Here is an 18,419-nt window from a genome sequence, read left to right as displayed (position 1 = left end):
CGGCAGAACCTAAAAGAGAACTGCAAGCTCATAAAAGTCCAGTGCAGGAAAGCCAGAAAATATAGCTAAAGCCAAAAAGATACAGAATGATCAGCAGTCCAGATAGCCTCCTCATTTACTTTTTAGCGTCGCCCTTTCTGTACTTTTCTCTGTAGGTGTGTATACACGTAGGAATTCTTAAATAAAGCTGGGATCCTTTTGCATGTGTGCACTTTGTCACATTTGCACCGACCAGTGCACTGTGAGCATCACAGTGCCTGTCCGTACGCCAGCATATGGAAATGTGTGTTATTCTGTTTAAACAGTGCTGTGATGAACCTCCTCATGGGTTCTCCACATAAGTGCAGAAGTCCCCCAAAGTGTAATTTGTGAAAGGAAACACGTGTTGGAAAGTATACTTATGACTAGATTGTCATCCAAAAGATTTTCGCAAATTGAATTCCCAGGAACAGCTCGCGAGAATTGTTGCTGTCCCAAGTCCACGCCGTTAGCATAGTACCCTGTAGTCCTCACCAACACTGCGTGTCTACTCCTTTAATTGCTAGTGAAGCTGAGGTGCTGTTTCTGGGGCTTAAGGCATCTCTGTGTATTCCAGAGGATCTCTGTGTATTCCAGGGCGCCTCTGTGTATTCCAGGGGATCTCTATATTCCAGGGCATCTCTGCCTATTCCAGGAGATCTCTGCATATTCCAGGGGATCTCTGCGTGTTCCAGCGCATTTCTGCGTATTCCAGGGCGCCTCTGTATATTCCAGGGGATCTCTGTGTATTCCAGGGTGTCTCTGTGTATTCCAGGGGATCTCTGCATCTTCCAGGGTGTCTCTGAGTATTCCAGAAGATTTCTGCATATTCCAGGGCATCTATGCCTATTCCAGGGGATCGCTGTGTATTCCGGAGGATCTCTGTGTATTCCAGGGGATCTCTGCTTTTTCCAGGGCATCTCTGTGTATTCCAGGGGATCTCTGTGTATTCCAGGGCGTCTCTGCCTATTCCAGGGGATCGCTGTGTATTCCAGGGTGTCTCTGCGTATTCCAGGGGATCTCTGTGTATTCCAGGGGAGCTCTGCGTATTCCAGGGCATCTCTGCGTATTCTAGGGGAGCTCTGCGTATTCCAGGGTGCCTCTGCGTATTCCAGGGGATCTGTGTGTATTCCAGGGCGTCTCTGCCTATTCCAGGTGATCTCTGCGCATTCCAGGGTGTCTCTGCATATTCCAGGGGATCTCTGCATATTCCAAGGGATCTCTGCATATTCCAAGGTGTCTCTGCTTATTCCAGGTGATCTCTGCGCATTCCAGGGTGTCTCTGCATATTCCAGGGCATCTCTGCGTATTCCAGGGGATCTCTGCATATTCCAGAGCATCTCTGTATATTCCAGGTGATCTCTGCGTATTCCAGAGTATCTCTTTGTATTCCAGGGGATCTCTGCATATTCCAGGGCGCCTCTGCGTGTTCCAGGATGTCTCTGTGTATTCCAGGGGATCTCTGCGTATTCCAGGGGATCTCTGTGTATTCCAGGGGATCTCTGTGTATTCCAGGGCGCCTCTGCGTATTCCAGGGCGTCTCTGTGTATTCCAGTGTGTTTCTGCCTATTCCAGGGGATCTCTGCGTATTCCAGGGGATCTCTGCGTATTCCAGGGCACCTCTGCGTATTCCAGGGGATCTCTGCGTATTCCAGGGCACCTCTACGTATTCCAGGGGATCTCTGCGTATTCCAGGGCATCTCTGAGTATTCCAGGGGATCTCTGCATATTCCAGGGCGTCTTTGCGTATTCCAGGCGATCTCTGTGTATTCCGGGGGATCTCTGTGTATTTCGGGGTGTCTCTGTGTACTCCAGGGCATCTCTGTGTATTACAGGCATCTCTGTATCTTGGCGTGTATAACGTGGGGTACTTCTGCATTGTGGGATATCTCTATGTTACAATGTGTCTGTATTACACAGTATCTCTATTATGGGGTATCTGTATTATGGGGTATGCCTGGCTTTACAGGGTATCTGTGATAACATGTCTGTATGGGGCAGCTGTGTGTTAGGGAGTTTGGGGTTTTGTGTACTAAGGTATGACTACACCTTTTCATTTCCTATATTTTCATAGTGGGATATTTTTTATTGGAGCCTCTTACTCTTTTTTTTTTTTTTAAAGATTTTATTTGACAGAGAGAGACACAGCGAGAGAGGGGACACAAGCAGGGGGAGCGGGAGAGGGAGAAGCAGGCTTCCTGCCGAGCAGGGAGCCCGGTTCAGGGCTCGATCCCAGGACCCTGGGACCATGACCCGAGCCGAAGGCAGACGTTTAACGACTGAGCCACCCAGGCGCCCCTGGAGCCTCTTATTCTTGATTTGTAAAAGTTCTTTGCTTATTATGGATAGATAATGGGTAGGAATGCTTTGTGAAGTACGTTCTAATTTTTTCTGGTTTATTATTTCTTTAAATTTGCTTTTTTGTTTCCTAAATGAAAGTGTCACTTTTTTTTTTTTTTTAAGATTTTATTTATTTAGGGGCACCTGGGTGGCTCAGTCGTTAAGTGTCTGCCTTCGGCTCAGGTCATAATCCCAGGGTCCTGGGATTGAGCCCCGCATCGGGCTCCCTGCTCGGCAGAGAGCCTGCTTCTCCCTCTCCCACTCTCCCTGCTTGTGTTCCCTCTCTCGCTGTCTCTCTCTCTGTCAAATAAATAAAATCTTTAAAAAAAAAAAGATTTTATTTATTTATTTGACAGACAGAGAGCACAAGCAGGGGGAACAGCAGGCAGAGGGAGAGGTAGAATCGGGCTCCTTCCCCCCTGCTCCCCGAGCAGGGAGCCTGATGCGGGGTTGGATCCCAGGACCCCGGGATCATGACCTGAGCCGAAGGCAGCCGCTTAACCAACTGAGCCACCCAGGTGCCCCTAAAGTTTGTGGGGTTTTTTAAAGATTTTATTAATTTATTTGAGAGAGAGAGCGTACAAGCGGGGGTGAGGGGCAGAGGGAGAGGGACAAGCAGACTCCCCACCGAGGAGAGAGCCCAACGTGGGGCTCGATCCCAGGACCCCGAGACCATGACCTGAGCCAAAGGCAGATGCTTCACCAACTGAGCCACCCAGGCGCCCCTGAAGTGTCACGTTTCTATATAATGAATTCTGTTGGCCTGTTCTTCCCTAACTTCCACACTGCTGACGTACTTGGAAGGGCCTTCTCCGCCCTGAGTTTTCAGAAGCAGGCACCCATATTTTCTTCTAGGCCTTTCCGTGGCACTGCTGTTTTACACTTAAGCCCTCCAGTAGCCTGGATTTCTTTGGGTTGGTGGGGGGGCAGCCACCGTTTCCCTAGATGGCACCCGTGGTCAGGGCAGCCCTGAGGCAGTGGGGAAGGCTTTCTGACCAGCAGCAGGGAGGCCCCTTTCTGGGCATCTGAGGAACGAGGGGCCCAGCAGTGCCGGAGGCTAGTCAGGCCACTAGGGCTGGCCCAGGGTAGGGCTCTGTCCTGGGGCCAGTGCCCAGGCAGTGCCATGAGGACCCAGGCCCTATGAGGTGCTCCATTTGGCAGAGGGGACACCCCACACTGCTGGTGGTCATGTGTGCTCTGCTCTCTCTACAGCCCCCTGGCCCCCGAGGTTGGACTGCACTGTGATATTCCCACCATGAGGACGCTGCTCAGCACGCTCTGGCTTGCTCTGGCCTGCAGCTCTGTTCATACTACTCTGTCAAAGTCAGATGCCAAAAAGGCCGCCTCGAAGACACTGCTGGAGAAGGTAGGGGTGTTCTGGGGGTTGGCCTCTTCCTGCCCCCTGGAGTCGCGTACCGAGGCCTGCGATGCAGCGCTCTGTAAGCCGGGAGGCTGGGGCCTTGGCCTCCTCGGGCAGCTGGCCAGTATTGCCCGGGACTTTGGCCAATGGCCTGAGAAGGAGCAGCTTCTGGAGAAGGGGCTGAGGGTGTGCCCACCCCCACTGGCCCAGATTTCGGCCCTCACACCGCCTCTGCTTCTTCCCATGGCCATACTCTTGTCCTGCCTTGCGGAGCTCTATGATCTTAGTGGTGGTCGAGTGGATCAGACAAGAGACATGCCTTTGCGCCATTTTTCTGGGATGGGAGAGTGAGTCCTCAGGGACTGTCAGCTCCTCAAGGGTGGACCTTTCCCTGTGGTCTCCGGTCAGCAGCACTGTGTTGATCCCACGACACAGTGCCTGGCTGATCAGAGCACTGTTGCTGTTCCTCGGGGTCCCGTGTCCTGCCTGTGGACAGCAGGCCTTGACCATTTTGTCCTGTTGCTTTTATTTCAGACTCAGTTTTCAGAGAAGCCTGTCCAAGACCGGGGTCTGGTGGTGATGGACCTTAGGGCTGAGGATGTGGTTCTGGAGCATCGTAGCTACTGCTCAGCAAAGGCCCGGGAGAGGCACTTTGCTGGGGACGTCCTGGGCTACGTCACTCCAGTAAGCCAGACCCTGGGGCAGATAGGGAGGTCCCGAGGGCAAGGTGGCCACTGGGGTCCTCACCTCCCAGGGTTGCTGCCGTGCAGGTACATGGGGAGAGAGGCCTCCCGAAGAAGTGACAGCCATCTCAAGGGTTTTCTGGGGGCTTGTCCCACGTGGCCCAGGTGGTCCTGTGGTGTCTCTAGGGCCCTCTGTCCACAGCTGCAAGTGCACTCATCTGTTCTCCATTTTCTGCCAGTGGAACAGCCATGGCTATGATGTTGCAAAGGTCTTCGGGAGCAAGTTCACGCACATCTCGCCCGTGTGGCTACAACTGAAGCGGCGGGGTCGGGAGATGTTCGAGGTCACAGGCCTTCACGACGTGGACCAAGGTTCTCACGTTGCTGCTCATCTGTGCTCGTCCTGAGGGCCCAGAAGGGTGTGAGTGCATGTCTGCATGTGTGTGAGTGTGAGGGTGTGACACTCTGTCTGGGAGTGTGTGTGTAGCTGAGTGTATGTGCACGAGGTGAGACTGTCTGGCATTGGCCCAAACCCTGTCCCTTTGGCAGTTTGTACACAGGGTCCAGGGAGGAGGTGTCCAGGAGGGCCTGGCTATCTTGGCAGCCACCTCCGTGAGCACGCATCCAAGTTCACATAGCCGTCCCCCTTTGGGGTTTGGAGGGAGGGTGTGTTAGCTGATTGTGGTGTTCTGAGCCCCAAAACCATCCCTCGATGCTGGGAGGGCATGTCAGAGGACACAGGCAGCACTGGGACCTGGCCCTCAGGCACCCTTTAGCTCCCAGAAACAGCCCTAGCTGCCTTGGAGGCTACTTTTCTCTAGATGTGGCCAATGCCACCACTTTCTCCCCAGTGACCCAGAGGTCTGACCTGCCCTGGCTGCTCTGCAAGGGGAGGAAGAGAAGGAGGGGGCTGGACGCACAGATTCTCTCTTGCTGCCTCCCCTCTGCACGTCCATTGCAGGGTCCCCGGCATTTTCTTCCTTGGGGGTGGGCTGGGTCTTCAGGTGTCCCTGTATCGACTGTCCTCTCCTTGTCCCCCAGGGTGGTTGCGGGCAGTCAGGAAGCAGGCCAAGGGCTCACGTATTGGTAAGTCCACTGGGCCTGGACTGTCAGGACACCCAGCCCTTAAGCCGCATGCTGTGAGGTAGAGGCCCTGGCAGGACCGGGCTGAGAGTGATGCCGGCCCTACCTGCCCAGTCCTGGAGCTCACAGGTGGCAAGGATGCTCCCAAAGTACAGTGGGATTAGCAGGGGCTGGGGATTGGAGCAAGGGGACAGGTGACGGCTGAACAGGAGGAGCCCTGGGGGGTGGGGCCAGCTGGAGACCAATCAGGGTGGAAGACGGTCCGGCAGGAGCCAGGCGTGAGGAGTGGGCACCCAGAAACTTGGTGTGTGAGGGGGAAAGAGGTCGGCATTACCCAGCGCCCCTCCCTTACCAGGCCATGTGGGCGCTCAGCTATGTGGTCACTCTGCTGTGGTGGCGAAGGGCTGCCCTGAGGGTGGGGCCAAGTACAGAGGGGTCACAATCCCTGTGTGGGTCTATTCCCCAAGTGCCCCGACTCCTGTTTGAGGACTGGACTCATGAGGACTTCCGGAATGTCTTGGACAGCGAGGACGAGATAGAAGAGCTTGGCAAGACCATGGTCCAGGTGGCCAAGGTGAGGCCTGGCACTGCATGGGGTCAGCCCAGGCTGCCCTAGGCTCCCTCTTGACCACAGAGGTCCTCTGGGCTGGGAGGCTTCCCTTGGGCGATACCTGGCTGCCCACTGCCCTCCTGGCCCTTCAGGCCCCCAGGGGTTGGGGTTGGAGAGGCACACAAGTGGACAGGACACAAGAGGCCCAGCCCCCCTGCTCCTGGCTCCTCTGGGGACCTCCACACTGCGCCCTTCAAAGAGGGGCTTCGGGGCCTGCCATGACCTCACTGTGTGGGTGGCGGTGGCTGGCTCTTGGTAGCCTTCCCACCCACCCCTCCGGGCTCCTCGGACCCTCTCTGTCTGCCCTGTGCCTTTCAGAGCCAGCACTTTGACGGCTTCGTGGTGGAGGTCTGGAGCCAGCTGCTGAGCCAGAAGCACGTGTGAGTGGGCTCTGTGCTCTTCCTGTCCCCCTGGCGTCCTGGAGGAGGGTGGAGGAAGGACTGAGGGAGGGCCATCGTGGGGAGGGCCTTCTTCCCACGGTCTACACCCAGGGGCAGGGATGGCCCCGGAAGCAGCCGAGGGCCAGCGTCCGGCTCTGGCCGCACTGTTGCTTTGCCCACCCGGACGCCTGCGTGGATGGTGAAGGGGGTGTGATAAGCATCCCCCAGGAGTGTGCTGGGGGAGACTGGCCCAGGTGGTGACGGCAGGGTCAGGCTTGGACATGAGCAGGAGCCCCTCTGCTGAGAAGAGGTCCGCTGACGCCAGCCACCAAGTCATCTAGGACATGAGTCAGCCGCCCAGGCCTGCAGGCTCTGTGTGCTCCCCTCGTGGTGGCAGGCAGGGCGGGAGTGGTCATGTGTTGCCTGCAGCAACCACCACCCACTTCCATCAGGGACATGGGGGTCAGCCCCACAAAGGGCCGAGGGAGTCCCGAGCTGTGCTGCACAGGGTGTCTTGGATGTTCGCGTGGCAGAGTGCTGGGGTAGCCCACACGGTGCCGGGGACAGCAGAAGCCGTCAGCCAGCCACCGCTGGCTCTGGAACATCCCCTCCCTTTTCTGCCTGAAGGAGTCCCAGCTCAAAGCCTGAGTCCGTCCGTCCTCCCCCCGCACCCCCGCTTCTCCATGCCTGCCTGCCCTAGCAGGGAGCACTGGGCTAGGGCTGCCCCCAGGGCGGCCCCCCTTCTGTCCTCCTGCAGCTGCAGGCCATTCTCTGCCCACTCAGAGGCGGTGTCCAAGTGCAGGTGGAAGGCATGCTGTTGGCTCTCATCTGTGCCTGGAGCCAGGCATGCCTGGGGACTCCTTGCCCAGGGTTGGAGGGGCAGGCCTGTCTGGGCAGCTGTGGTTCCCACCGCACTTGGGCCCAAGCCCCTAGCCCTAGGAGGGCCATGAGGCCCAGTTTGGGCGGGGAGGATGGGTAGAGATAGTGCGAGCCAAGTGGAGGGGCTTCCTGTGTTTATCGGGAGCTAGCACAGGGCAACTGTGCCTGGGGTCTTGGCTCTCAGCCAAGAGACCCTCCTCACCTCTCCTCCCAGGCAACAGCCCTGACAAGGTGACTGTCCAGCACCTTCTTGAGGCGGAGCTGGAGACCTTCCCCTGCACCTTCTCACCAGGCAGCTTCATTCTGCCCCGGCTCGCTGCAGGGGGTGGGCGCCTACCTGAGCCACAGCCAGGATGTAGCAGGCCCGTGATGAGGGTGCGGCCAGCAGGGCAGTCGGGGGCCAGGTGGAGTGGGGCGGAGAGCAGCCAGGATGACAGATGGCTCTGGGCACATCGCCACCTGGGAGCCGTCTCCCAGGACGGAATGGGCCTGGCGGCAGCGAGGCACAACAAGAACATTTCACAAGGCCGTCCCCCCCGTCACCCTCACTGGGGCGTCTGACGAGGTGTCCGAGGGCACTGTTCCTTCTCCAGAGGCCAGCCTGGAAAGGCCATTGTCGGCAGATGCTGTGGGGCACACGGCCTGCGTGGTGTGGGGGCACGGTGGCACAGCATCGGCTTGACGCCCTGGACGCGGGCCCCCCGGGCCTCCCTCCCACAGAGGTCCTCTGGGGAGGAGCAGGTGGTCCGAGCAGTTGCAGCAGGCAGGGATGGTGCCCAGCTCCAGTGAGTGGCCCGGTCCCCTCCACACGTGCGCAGGCACACAGGTGACCCCAGGTTCCCAGCTGGTGGGTGCTGCGCCAGGGGCACAAAACCACCCTTCCCTTCTCACAAAGACGCAGTCCTGGGGCCGTCCAGAAAGCCAGGACAGCCAGTGCTGGGCGTGCTGCAGACGCGACAGCTGTCGGCAGCAGGGAAAGGGGCGTGTGCTCTCCAAGGGCTTGACTGGAGCCCAGGCTGCCTCCTTGCAGGAGAGACTCCTCACGCCAGGGCTCACTCCTGCCGAGCCGCGCTCCAGCAGTCAGTACCCAGCCACCCTCCTCGAGGCATCCGGGGCCGCAGCCTTCCTCTGCACACTTGTGTGGAGGGGGGCCTGGAGGTGGGCACTGGGCCCATGCCCTGGCCATGCAAGGGCAGCCAGGACAGCCCTGCCATCCCCGCTGGTGAGAATCCCGTGCCTTAGCCCCTCTGATCTGCGCTGTGCGTGAGGGGTGGACGCACTGGGCTCTGCAGACTGGGCCCAGGCCAGACTGAACACAGAGCGCAGCTTGGCCACCTGCAGGGCTCCTGGGCACCTGTCCCACTAGGTGGTCCTCGCTGCGTGGCATGAGGGGGATGGGGTGCCTGGAGCCGGCTTCATCTCCATTCCACTGGGCGTATCTGCCACGCCTCTAGGGCCAGAGGAGTCCACGACTCCAGCTTCCTCTCTGTCCCCCACCTGGTGGCCCACTTCCTGTTGAGACATGCCCGTGCACAAGTGGGGAGTCACGCCTGATGCCCACCCACAGGTGTCCCTTCTGTGTGTCCCAGGGCGGAGGATGCCCCCCTGCTCTGCCTAGGACTGAGACAGACGGCTGTGTCTGGGTATCTTCCAGGCTGGGGGTGGCCACAGGAGGGGGATGGGTAGTTGAGGCCAGTGCTTTGGGGTACCAGGCTAGGACTCCCCCACAGCACAAGGCCTGGTTGGTGGAGCTGTCCTCACTATTCTGGTCCTGGGGCATCTCTCAGGTGCTGTGTGGCACCCAGTAGGCCAGGTGGTGTTTCGTGGCCTGGGCTGACCCAGCCACCAGCAGGTCAGCATGCTGGGCACATGTAGGTCCTTCCCCACCCCCTGGGCAGGCTGTGTGTCTGGGAGAAGCCAGAGGTGCTGGGGTGCTGCCCAGATGCCCCTTTGTTCCCCATGCCATTCTCGGTGACCCTGAGCGAGGAAGGACAGGGACCAGCCAAGTTCTGAGCAGGCCCAGTTTGGGTGGAGGGTGACCCCTGCAGGACTTGCTGGGCTGCCCTGGTGCTCAAGCGTTTGCACGGCGCAGGGCCACACTGGAGCCGTCCAGGGCACAAGGTGCCCATGAAGGGGCGCCTGCCCTGTAGTGGGTCTGGGTCAGGCCTCTCGACTTCCTGTTCTTGATCTCCTGGTTCTTTGCAGGGGCCTCATCCACATGCTCACCCACCTGGCTGAGGCCCTGCACCAGGCCCGGCTGCTGGCCATCCTGGTCATCCCACCGGCTGTCACCCCTGGGTAAGTTCCTTGCTCGCTGGGGGCGGGCAGCTCCGTCCCAGTCAGTAGCAACCCTGGGTGGGTAGACGCCGTGGGAGCTGGGGCTGGGGATCCATGTCAGCCACGGCGACATGTCCTCACACATCAGCAGCGGAAGGCTGCACCCTTCCAGCCGAGCGTTGGAAGATGTTAGGAGTTCCTCAGTTTGAGGGCCTGCATCTTTTAGACACTTCCACTCTCAGGTGTAGCCCTGGAGCTTCACCACAACGCAGAGCTTTAGGGAATCCACACCTGCCGCATCTGTGGGAGGTTCGGGCTGTGTGGTCACACCCCCTCCTTCCCCGGCCTGGCTGCTCACCCTCCCCAGCCCAGTGAAGCAACCCTTCTGGAACCCAGGGCACAGGGAGGACGAGCAGCCCAGGCCCTAGTTGTTGGAGCCGTGTCCCCTCTGCCCAGGGTGTCACCCAGTGCCGGGCACCATGGATGCTCCAGATCTGTTGTGGGGACCAGGGGCAGACCCAAGGTCAGATGGCAGGGCTTTGTTGGGGAGGCAGCCACAGAGGTCTGGGTGGGACCAACTGGGGGCTCTGCTTGACCTTTGCCAGCCCAGCCCCTTGGCCCACAGGTGCACGCTGGGCTCCCACCTGCTGCCCTGGGACGAAGCAACTGGCCCACCCTGTCGAGTGGCAGCAGGATGGGTGGGCCTCTGGGGCCTGTGATGTCCAGCTGTGTTCCCAGGCTGAGGGGCTCACAGAAGCACCAGTTGGCCCACGGAGCCTGGCATGCCACCAGAGGCTATGGGCTGTGCTCCCCCATGCCCTTTGCATTACCTGGGCATCAGCCTGCTATCTGAGTTTTCTCCCCACACTGTCAAGGTTCTCAGTCCTCTGTGGGTGGGGAGGGTCCCACAGGCCAACACCTCCCTCCTGGAGCAGGGCAGGTGCTGCTCAACCCAGGAGGGAGCCCACCCAGAGCCCCACCTGTCTGTCCTTTATCCCACACATACGGATGTATGTGTGCACGTTGGAGAATGTGTGTGAGGTGCACATGTGTCCTGAGGCTGGCTCCGGTGGGGACCTGTGCTGCTCCCAGGGCGGGGCCTCTCGTGGCTGCCTGAGGTTGGGGCTGGGACTGGGACTGGAAGAGGAGCTTTTCCTCTGGGAAGGCCAAGGCGCGGACCCTCTAGAGCCTGTGGGTTTGGCCACGGTGCTTGGCGCCCATTTCCTCCCAGTTTTTGTGGGTGGCTTGGGGACCAGGGGGTCCTTGGCCGGGTTGAGACCCTGTCATCCTTTGTGGTCAGGATCCATCTGTGGGATGGGTACAGGAGGTGCCCTCCGTGGAGGTAAGCTCCTCAGGGGCTGGGCGCATCTCCTCAGGCTGAGGGCTGGTGCTGCACAGTCCCACAGCCAGAGGCAGGGCCGGGGTGCCCACCTGCAGCCCTCTGCACAGAGCCTAGCAGCTTCTGGCGCACGCGTAGGGCGGGGCTGCAGAGGATATGCTGGAGAATGTGGGAGGGTGCAGGGGCTGGACGCCCCTCAGGTCCACCCCCAGGCCTGGCCTGGAAGGGCAGGTGCACTGCGGTGGGGTGCATCTGTGCCCAGGGGTTCTTACCCCGAGCTCCTGGCACCTAGGCAGGACGTAGATGGCCCGCCCCTCACCCTGCAGCCACCAAGGGAGGATGCACCCTCCTCAGGCAGCTGAGGGGGATGTCCAGCAGGGGGACCATGGCCAGTGTGGTCAGGGCTGGGGGTGGGGGCTTCTGGGTGTGATGGGCTGTGGGCACGGCCGGGCCAGCCCCTCCTGGCGACCGGGCTGTGGGCCTGGGCTGTGCTGTCCCAGCTGTCCGCCCGCCCAGTGTTTCCCCCAAGGCTCTGGCGGGCGGTGCCCGACAGGAGCTCAGCTCACTGACAACATTGACCCCCCCACACACACACACTTGCTGACAGCTCTCCAACAGACAAGCCCGTCAATGGCTCTTGGCGTTTTCTGCAGCAGGGCGCAGTCGTGCTCCTCACTCACCTCGCCGCGGCTGGTGCACAGGACGATAGCGTGCATGCGATGCCTTTTCTCTGCTGTGGGCCTGTGTCTGGGACTCCTGGCACAGGCAGCCACGCTGACCTTGAGCCCTGCCTCCAGTGGAGCATGTACTCAGCTTCACACACAGATGGAGACACTAGCTCCAGGTGGCGGAGCCTGGGGTTGAGCCGGCCAGAGGCTGTCAGGGGCTTGGGCCACCAGGCCCGTGGGGAGCCGACGTGGGTGCCCTGATAGCGAGAGTATGGTCAGTGACACCTGCCTTGCACACACTGTGGGGGCCGCCCTGTGGCTGGTGGCAGGGGCCAGTGGCCACGCACAGAGCCTGCACTGACCCCATGGGGGTTGGCCACGGGAGGGCTGGTCAGGGGTAGGACTTGGGGTTTACCACCGATAGGTGGCCGGTCTTGGTGTCTGGGGGAAGATCGAGGGGTGCAGCGTCAGCTACAAGCATGTGGCCACGGGACTAGGGAGATGGGACAGGATCCTCTCTGGGGAAGAGACCAGTCGGCACCATGAGAGGTGGGGTCCCCAGCAGGTTGGGGTGACTGGCAGTGGGGCTCAGCCCCAGACATGGCAGCCGGTCAGGGTGATGGACGAGGGAGGCGTCCACCATGTGGGAGTGAAGCAGGAGGGGTGAGGGTGGAGGTTTGGGAGTCCTGGGGAGGGCGGAAGCCTTGGAGGCACGCAGGCTGGCAGTGGTGGGGTCTCAGAGTAGAGGGGCCTGCGTGGCTGCCAGCCTTCTAGAAAGGAGGGCTGCCCATGGCTGGAGAGAAGGTGACTCAGCCAGAAGCATCTGGCAGACCAGGGCCATCCCAGCAGGAGGGGTGTGGGAGCCTGGCTTGTGGCAGGAGGCTGGTGCCCGTGTGGAGGATGGGCCCAGAAGAGCTGGATGCCCCAGGAAGGGTGTGGTGGGCACGGGAGGGTGGGACTGTAGGACAGACTTCACAAAGCGGAAACCACCTCTGACAGGGCAGCCCCTGAAATTCGCAGAGGAGGAGAGGCTCAAGGAGTCGTGCCTGACTTGAGCCTGGTCCAGACTACTCCAGCAGCCCTCCCTAAACTGTGGACTTCTCAGGGCAGAGTATTAACGGGAGAAGGGCCTCCCCGACCCCCGTGGCCCTCATCAGGAGTGTCTGCTCTGAGCACCAGCAGGCCCGGAGAAGGCAGGCCTTATGCCTCATAGAGCGGGTTTGCTAGTGGGCCTCCTGGGGACCTCCCCCAAGCTCATTTCCTGCTGCCCCATGCCTGCTGGAGTCCTGCCCCCGGCTGGCCTTTCCTTCACACCTGGTTCTGGCCCCTCCAGGACCTTGGGTGGGGTCCCCTCTCCCAGTTGAGTAGGGAAGGTTTCTGGCACCAAATGCTCTGCGGAAACCACCAGGCACTGCAGGGACCAAGACATGGGACTAAGGGGTGCGCCCCCCCCACTAGACCGCTTCACAGCCGCCCACACCCTGCCTCCCCTCCTGAGCCACTGAGTCCGGCAACGGCAGGCCTAGGTGTCTGGGTTCTTATGTGAATGTCCCACCTGGAGATGAGTGAGCCTTTGAAATGGGAAGCATTTTCCCAGAACCCACGTGCCCACTGTTCTTGTGCTTCCCCAGGGCTGAGGCCTGGAGGGTACGAGATGTGTTCGCAAGCCACCTGTGGCCCATCTTTCTGCTGGGGCCTGGCATCTTCCGGCCCACTCTGGGGGGCTTGTCCCCATTAGGGAGTATGGCTGTCCTGGCCCAGCAAAACATCTGCCCCCAGATGTGTCCCTGAGCACCCCATTGTGTCTGATGCTCCTCGTTGAGGCCATTGTCTGTTGGCACTGCTTATCTTCAGGTCTTGTTGGTGCCCCGTGTCTCTGCGGGGCCTGGGCCTGGCATCCTGCCTGCTCCCCCCAAAGGCAGCTGGAGAGGCTCTGCTCTGGGTTTGAGTGGGGCTGCCCTGAGACAGAGTATCTCAGGGTCACCTGGGTCCCATGGAACGGATGAACGTCTCTGAGGTCCCTGCAGTGGGACACACTTGCCCAGCGTTTCCGGGGTGCAGGCTGAGAAGAGGGGTCCTGTCTCTACTCACAATGTGGAGAGTCCCCCTGGGGATCTGGCAGTCTTAGGGGCTGCTGCAGGCAGAGCAGACAGGCTAGCAGACGGACCACCTGGGGGAATGGGGCCATCCCGGAGCTGGGCTGATCTCGCCCTCGGATGCATGGTGGGGAGGGCTGGGACACGGAGAGAAATGAGCCTTTGCTTGACCACCAACATTGGGCTTGATCTGCTGGCCTTCTCTTGGAATGTGGCCCTGACTTAGCCGCGGGCTGTGCCCTGGAACCGAGTGACCAGTTACTTTCCAGGGAAAGTGACCTGCAGCCCTCCCAGAGTGGAGGGAGGGAGGGGCATGGTCTGGGCGCCCCCACAGCCAGCTTGCTGGGTCCTCAGGTGGACTCGGGTGCCAGCCAGGGACGGGGCTGGCTGGGCTGTGAGAGACGGGTAGTGGTGGACATGCGTATCTTGTTGCAGGACCGACCAGCTGGGCATGTTCACACACAAGGAGTTTGAGCAGCTGGCCCCCGTGCTGGACGGCTTCAGCCTCATGACCTACGACTACCCCACAGCACAGCAGTGAGTGTGGGCACCAAGGGCCCAGCAGGTTCCATGGCCTGGCACAGAAATGCTCGCCTCCTCTGGGGCCCGGACACTGGACAGGCAGAGGGGCTAGGCCTGGTTTGCCACCAGCGTGCTTGGAGCCACACTGCTGTCAGCTCTTGGCTCCAGGGACATGGGGGGCCTGGCCCACAATTGCCCCTGCCTTGGGCAGCCTTCACATTTCCGGGGCGGTTGAGGGAGGGCAGAGGACAGCCCTTGTGGGAACACCGTCCTGGGGTGTCCATCTCTGCCAGCATAGTGGCCGCTGGCACTGCGCCCGCCGTGTTGCCAACGAGAAGGTGCCCCTGTGGGCGGGGTCACAGTGCTGCCCACTGCTGCCTCTGTCCACCGCAGAGGCCCGGGTCCAGCTAGAAGGCACCGCAGGAGGCCTGTGTCTGCTGCCCTCCCTTCCCCCTGCCACAGCCTGCGGTGCCCAGAGTGCGTGGCCTGAGGCCTCTGCCTGCTGCTGAAACCCACTCCTCCCTCACCCCCACAGGCCTGGCCCCAATGCACCATTGTCCTGGGTTCGAGCCTGCGTCCAGGTCCTGGACCCCAAGTCCAAGTGGCGCAGCAAGATCCTCCTGGGCCTCAACCTCTACGGCATGGACTATGCAGCCTCCAGGGACGCACGTGAGCCTGTCATCGGGGCCAGGTGAGCCCAGGGCTCCCCACCATGCAGCGCAGCCCCCTGTGCTGTCCTGCGTCCCAGGCCCTCGTTGCTGGGGGTCTGCGAGTCTCCTGGAGGTGGTGGCTGAGAGCTGGGGAGGGGCCAGGCAGGGCGGAGCCTGTCAGGTTGGGGGGCGGGACAGGCCCTGAGGTTCCGCCCCATCCACAGGCATGCGGACTGCCTTCCCAGCGCGAGTGGCACGGAAACTTCATTTGGCGTTGATTTTTTGAAAGATATTTTTGCTGAGTCTGTGATCCTGGGTTTTCCTGTGTCCATCTTCCTGCTGTGACCTGTCCGTTGGGGCAGTGCCTGGCCCAGTTTTGGTTCGGGCGTCCCCTCATGTGGTTTTCTGTATGTGTTTTGCACTTGGTTTTTGTTGAGCTTTTGGGACCCGTGTGTTTATACTTTCCATGAGATCTGGAACAATTTTGGCCAGTTTCTTTAAATGTTTTTTCTGTCCCTTTCTTTCTCTTCTCCTCCGGGCCCTCAAATACATGGGTCAGGTCGGTGGACTCGTCCCTGCCCACTGATATTCGTGTAATTTTCTCTCTCGCTCAGTTTTCATTGGCTTCTTTGCCCGTGTCTCACATGCTGTCCCCTCCCCACCTTTCCCGCTTACATGTTGTGGGGCTCACGTCCAGAAGTTTGTGTCGGGTGTCCTCCTCCACATCTCCTGCTCTTCCCACATGTGGGCTCGGCTGCGACAGCTGCGCCCTGAGTCGGGCCCGTCCTGGGTCCGGTCAGCTGGTCAGCCGGTGGCTCTCCTCCCGTGCTCCTGTCTGGCTGGAGCTCTGCAGAGCTCTGTGTGTCCTTTGTTCTCATCAGGAGCTGCTGTCCTTCCTTGGACAGCAGCTCGCACCCCGGGACTGACCGAGGGGGATGTGACCCCCTTCCTAGGCTCGACCATCCTCTCATCTGGTTGGATGCCAGATGTTGTGAAGTTTGCCTTGTTGGGCGCTGGGTGTTTTGGCAATCCTGAATCTTCTCAACCTTCGTTGGGGTGTCTGGAAACCGTGTGAGCCAGCTGCTCTTCTGGAGAACTGTCCTTTCGGTGGAGATTGGGTTCAGATGCTGTGACCTAGGTGCGCGCCTATTGCAGCCTGCCGTCTTTGCAGGGGTGGTCTCTGCGGGTCACCTGCAGGCCTGCCTCCGCCAGGGACACAGCGTGTCAGGCTAGGGCAGGGGGGTTGAGTGTTGGGTGCCTGCTGCCGCCAGGCCTGTCCAGGCCTGTCCGTACCTGTCGTCCGTGGTGACCCCCTCCAGCTGTGCTGTGGTGGGGGGACGGAAGCTGCCTGGTTGGCCCTTGGCTGGACTAGAGGGTTCTGAGGGGCTGCTGCCAGCCACCTACCCAGAGGGGTGGGGGGCTTCCCTGTTTCCTCCAGGCCCCTCCTGCTCTGAGGGCTGGGCCTCCAGGACAAGGAAGAATGCCCATGAGGGGCCACGACCACCTCTCACCTCGGCTGTCCTTGGGTTGGGCCCCTCCGTGGGTGGGACATCAGGATCTGCCGTGCTCTGAGGTGGGGACGGCAGGTGGTGGCCCCTCCAGGACCACATCCCGTGTCTGCACAGCCGATGCTGGCGTCTGGTGCAGGCCTGTGGTGCCCACCCCTCACCTGGCCCCTGGCACTGGGCACATACTGTGTCTCTGAACCAGGGCCTGCCCCTCTGCTGGGAAGTGGTGTGGACGTGGCATAGACAGCAGGAGCTGAGGCAGGGAGGCCAAGGAGTGGCTCCCCAGGTCCCGGGGGGCTGAGATGGTGCCTGGTCGGTTGCTGGGGCGCTGCCCCATCTCCCTGCAGCAGACTGGGGTTCTCGGCACCCGGCCGCCCCATCCCCGAGAGCTCCCCCTTCCTGTTTCCCTGACCTTCTGGCCAGGGCTGTTCTGTGCTCCTCACGCGCTGCCCCTTCCCCACTGCAGCCCCTCTCTGACGGGATTGCTGAGAAATTTCTGGAAGTATTGCTGGTGCCCCTGTTCTGCCCCTGTCCCTGACCAGGTGCCCGGCTCAAGGAGACAGTGGGCAGAGCCGCGCGTCCAGAGCTTGGGCTCCCAGCACCAGCCCCCAGGCCTTTAGGGAGCCTCGCCATGTGTCTGCTGAGCGGTCAGCTGGGAGTAGGAGCATACTTGTGTAAGGCCAGAGGGCCCCAGTGCCCCCTACCTGCCTGCCTCTGCTCCAGCCTCAGGCTCTGCTGACCCGGGCCTGTGGGGGCCGGGAGGTGTTAGCCCTCCGGTGCTCAGGCAGCCTGCACTCCTTACAGACACTGAAGATGCGCACCGTCCCCCAGTCCCAGAGACTGGAAGCCAGGGTGCAGGTGTGGACGGAGCGGGGTCCCCCCGAGGCCTCTCTCCTGTGTGTGGACGGCTGTGCTCTCCCTGGGTCCTCACAGGGTCGTCCCTCCATGCGGGTCTGTGTCCTGATCCCCTCTTCCTGTAAGGACCCCAGTCACACCGGATCAGGGCCCATGCCGGTGACCCCATGTTACCTCCAGCAGCTCTGTAAAGGCCCCATCTCCAGATGTGGCCACATCCTGGGGTGCTGGGGGCCAGGACTCCAGCATAGGAATCTGGGGCACACAGTTCATCTCTGCCACCACCTCAAGGGTGGAGAGTTACTGTTCATACGCTCCATGTGGGCCCACGGCAGCACGTGGAGTGCGTCCTCAGGCTTGTTAGCCCCAGCCTGGCAGTGAACCCCGCACGCGCCCAGCCCGGGTCACACACCACACGGCCTCCAGTGGCCGCCAGCATCTGGCCCCTGACTGTTGGAGGCGGGGAGACGGGGCCTCGATTACGACGGTGTGTGTGGGTATGCGTGCCCCCGCGCGCCACCTGTCCTCAGACGTGGGGGCTTCTGGCTGTCCCCCCATCCTCCCCACCCCCTTCTGAGGTCCCCCCCCCAGGCTGCCGGCCTCCGCCTCCCCGCCAGCCGCGCCCCACTGAGAGCTGCGGGCGGGAGGCCCAGGAGGGGGGCAGCACGGCTGTGGCCTGCCTGAGGGCAGGGGTTGGCTGGAGAGTGGTGGGTGGGCCCAGGGCTATGGCTGTGCGTCGGGGGGAGCGCGGGCCGCCCTGCCCAGTCAGGCTGGAGGAGGCCACCACCCGGTCCCCTGCCTCACCCTGGCGGGAGCAGGTGACACCTCAGCGGGGCCTCCCGTGGGTCGGAGCAGGCACGGTGCTGCAGCTCACGCGCCTCAAGGGCATGTGGAGGCCTGCCCGGTGGGTGTGTCCTGCAGAGAGGGGCTGAGGGCCTTGGGCAGGGTCAGTGCTGCAGCCTAGAGGCACCAGGTGCTGACCGGCCTGAGGATTTTGAAGCAGGCGAGGGGTCACATCTGCTTCTGGGGAGGGCTGTGGCATAGGGCTGCCCCAGAGTCACCCCTACGCCAGGCCTCCTCCCGCCTCGCTGTAGAATGGGGCCAGGCCAGAGACTCTGTGGTCCTGGTGGTGGCTCCCGGCACCCTCCTCG

At 61.1% G+C, this 18,419-nt stretch overlaps 1 protein-coding gene across 10 annotated transcripts in view; it reads left to right on the top strand.

The window, feature by feature from the left end:
* CHID1 (chitinase domain containing 1) overlaps nt 1-18,419 on the top strand; it is a 36,657-nt gene that overhangs the window by 3,623 nt on the left and 14,615 nt on the right. For 8 of the 10 annotated variants that reach the window (XR_014138420.1, XM_081797515.1, XM_081797513.1 and 5 more), the window contains exons 2-10: nt 3,571-3,724; nt 4,253-4,402; nt 4,641-4,773; nt 5,443-5,487; nt 5,952-6,058; nt 6,413-6,474; nt 9,559-9,651; nt 14,169-14,270; nt 14,791-14,946. Coding sequence is in view for 9 of the 10 variants with exons in the window: in XM_081797515.1 (XP_081653641.1) it covers nt 3,614-3,724; nt 4,253-4,402; nt 4,641-4,773; nt 5,443-5,487; nt 5,952-6,058; nt 6,413-6,474; nt 9,559-9,651; nt 14,169-14,270; nt 14,791-14,946 (959 nt within the window). In the remaining variant the exon portion in view is untranslated. Of the gene's footprint in view, nt 1-3,570; nt 3,725-4,252; nt 4,403-4,640; nt 4,774-5,442; nt 5,488-5,951; nt 6,059-6,412; nt 6,475-9,558; nt 9,652-14,168; nt 14,271-14,790; nt 14,947-15,129; nt 15,502-18,419 lie in introns of those variants that run through there. The other 2 variants (XM_081797521.1, XM_081797514.1) reach the window with 2 other exon arrangements.

This window comes from Leptonychotes weddellii, chromosome 11, assembly GCF_054177405.1.
Source record: "Leptonychotes weddellii isolate Sample4059 chromosome 11, ASM5417740v2, whole genome shotgun sequence".
NCBI classification, from domain to species: domain Eukaryota; kingdom Metazoa; phylum Chordata; class Mammalia; order Carnivora; family Phocidae; genus Leptonychotes; species Leptonychotes weddellii.
The sequence above is the reverse complement of the archived record's forward strand: the minus strand, read 5'-3'. Positions and strand labels throughout refer to the sequence as shown.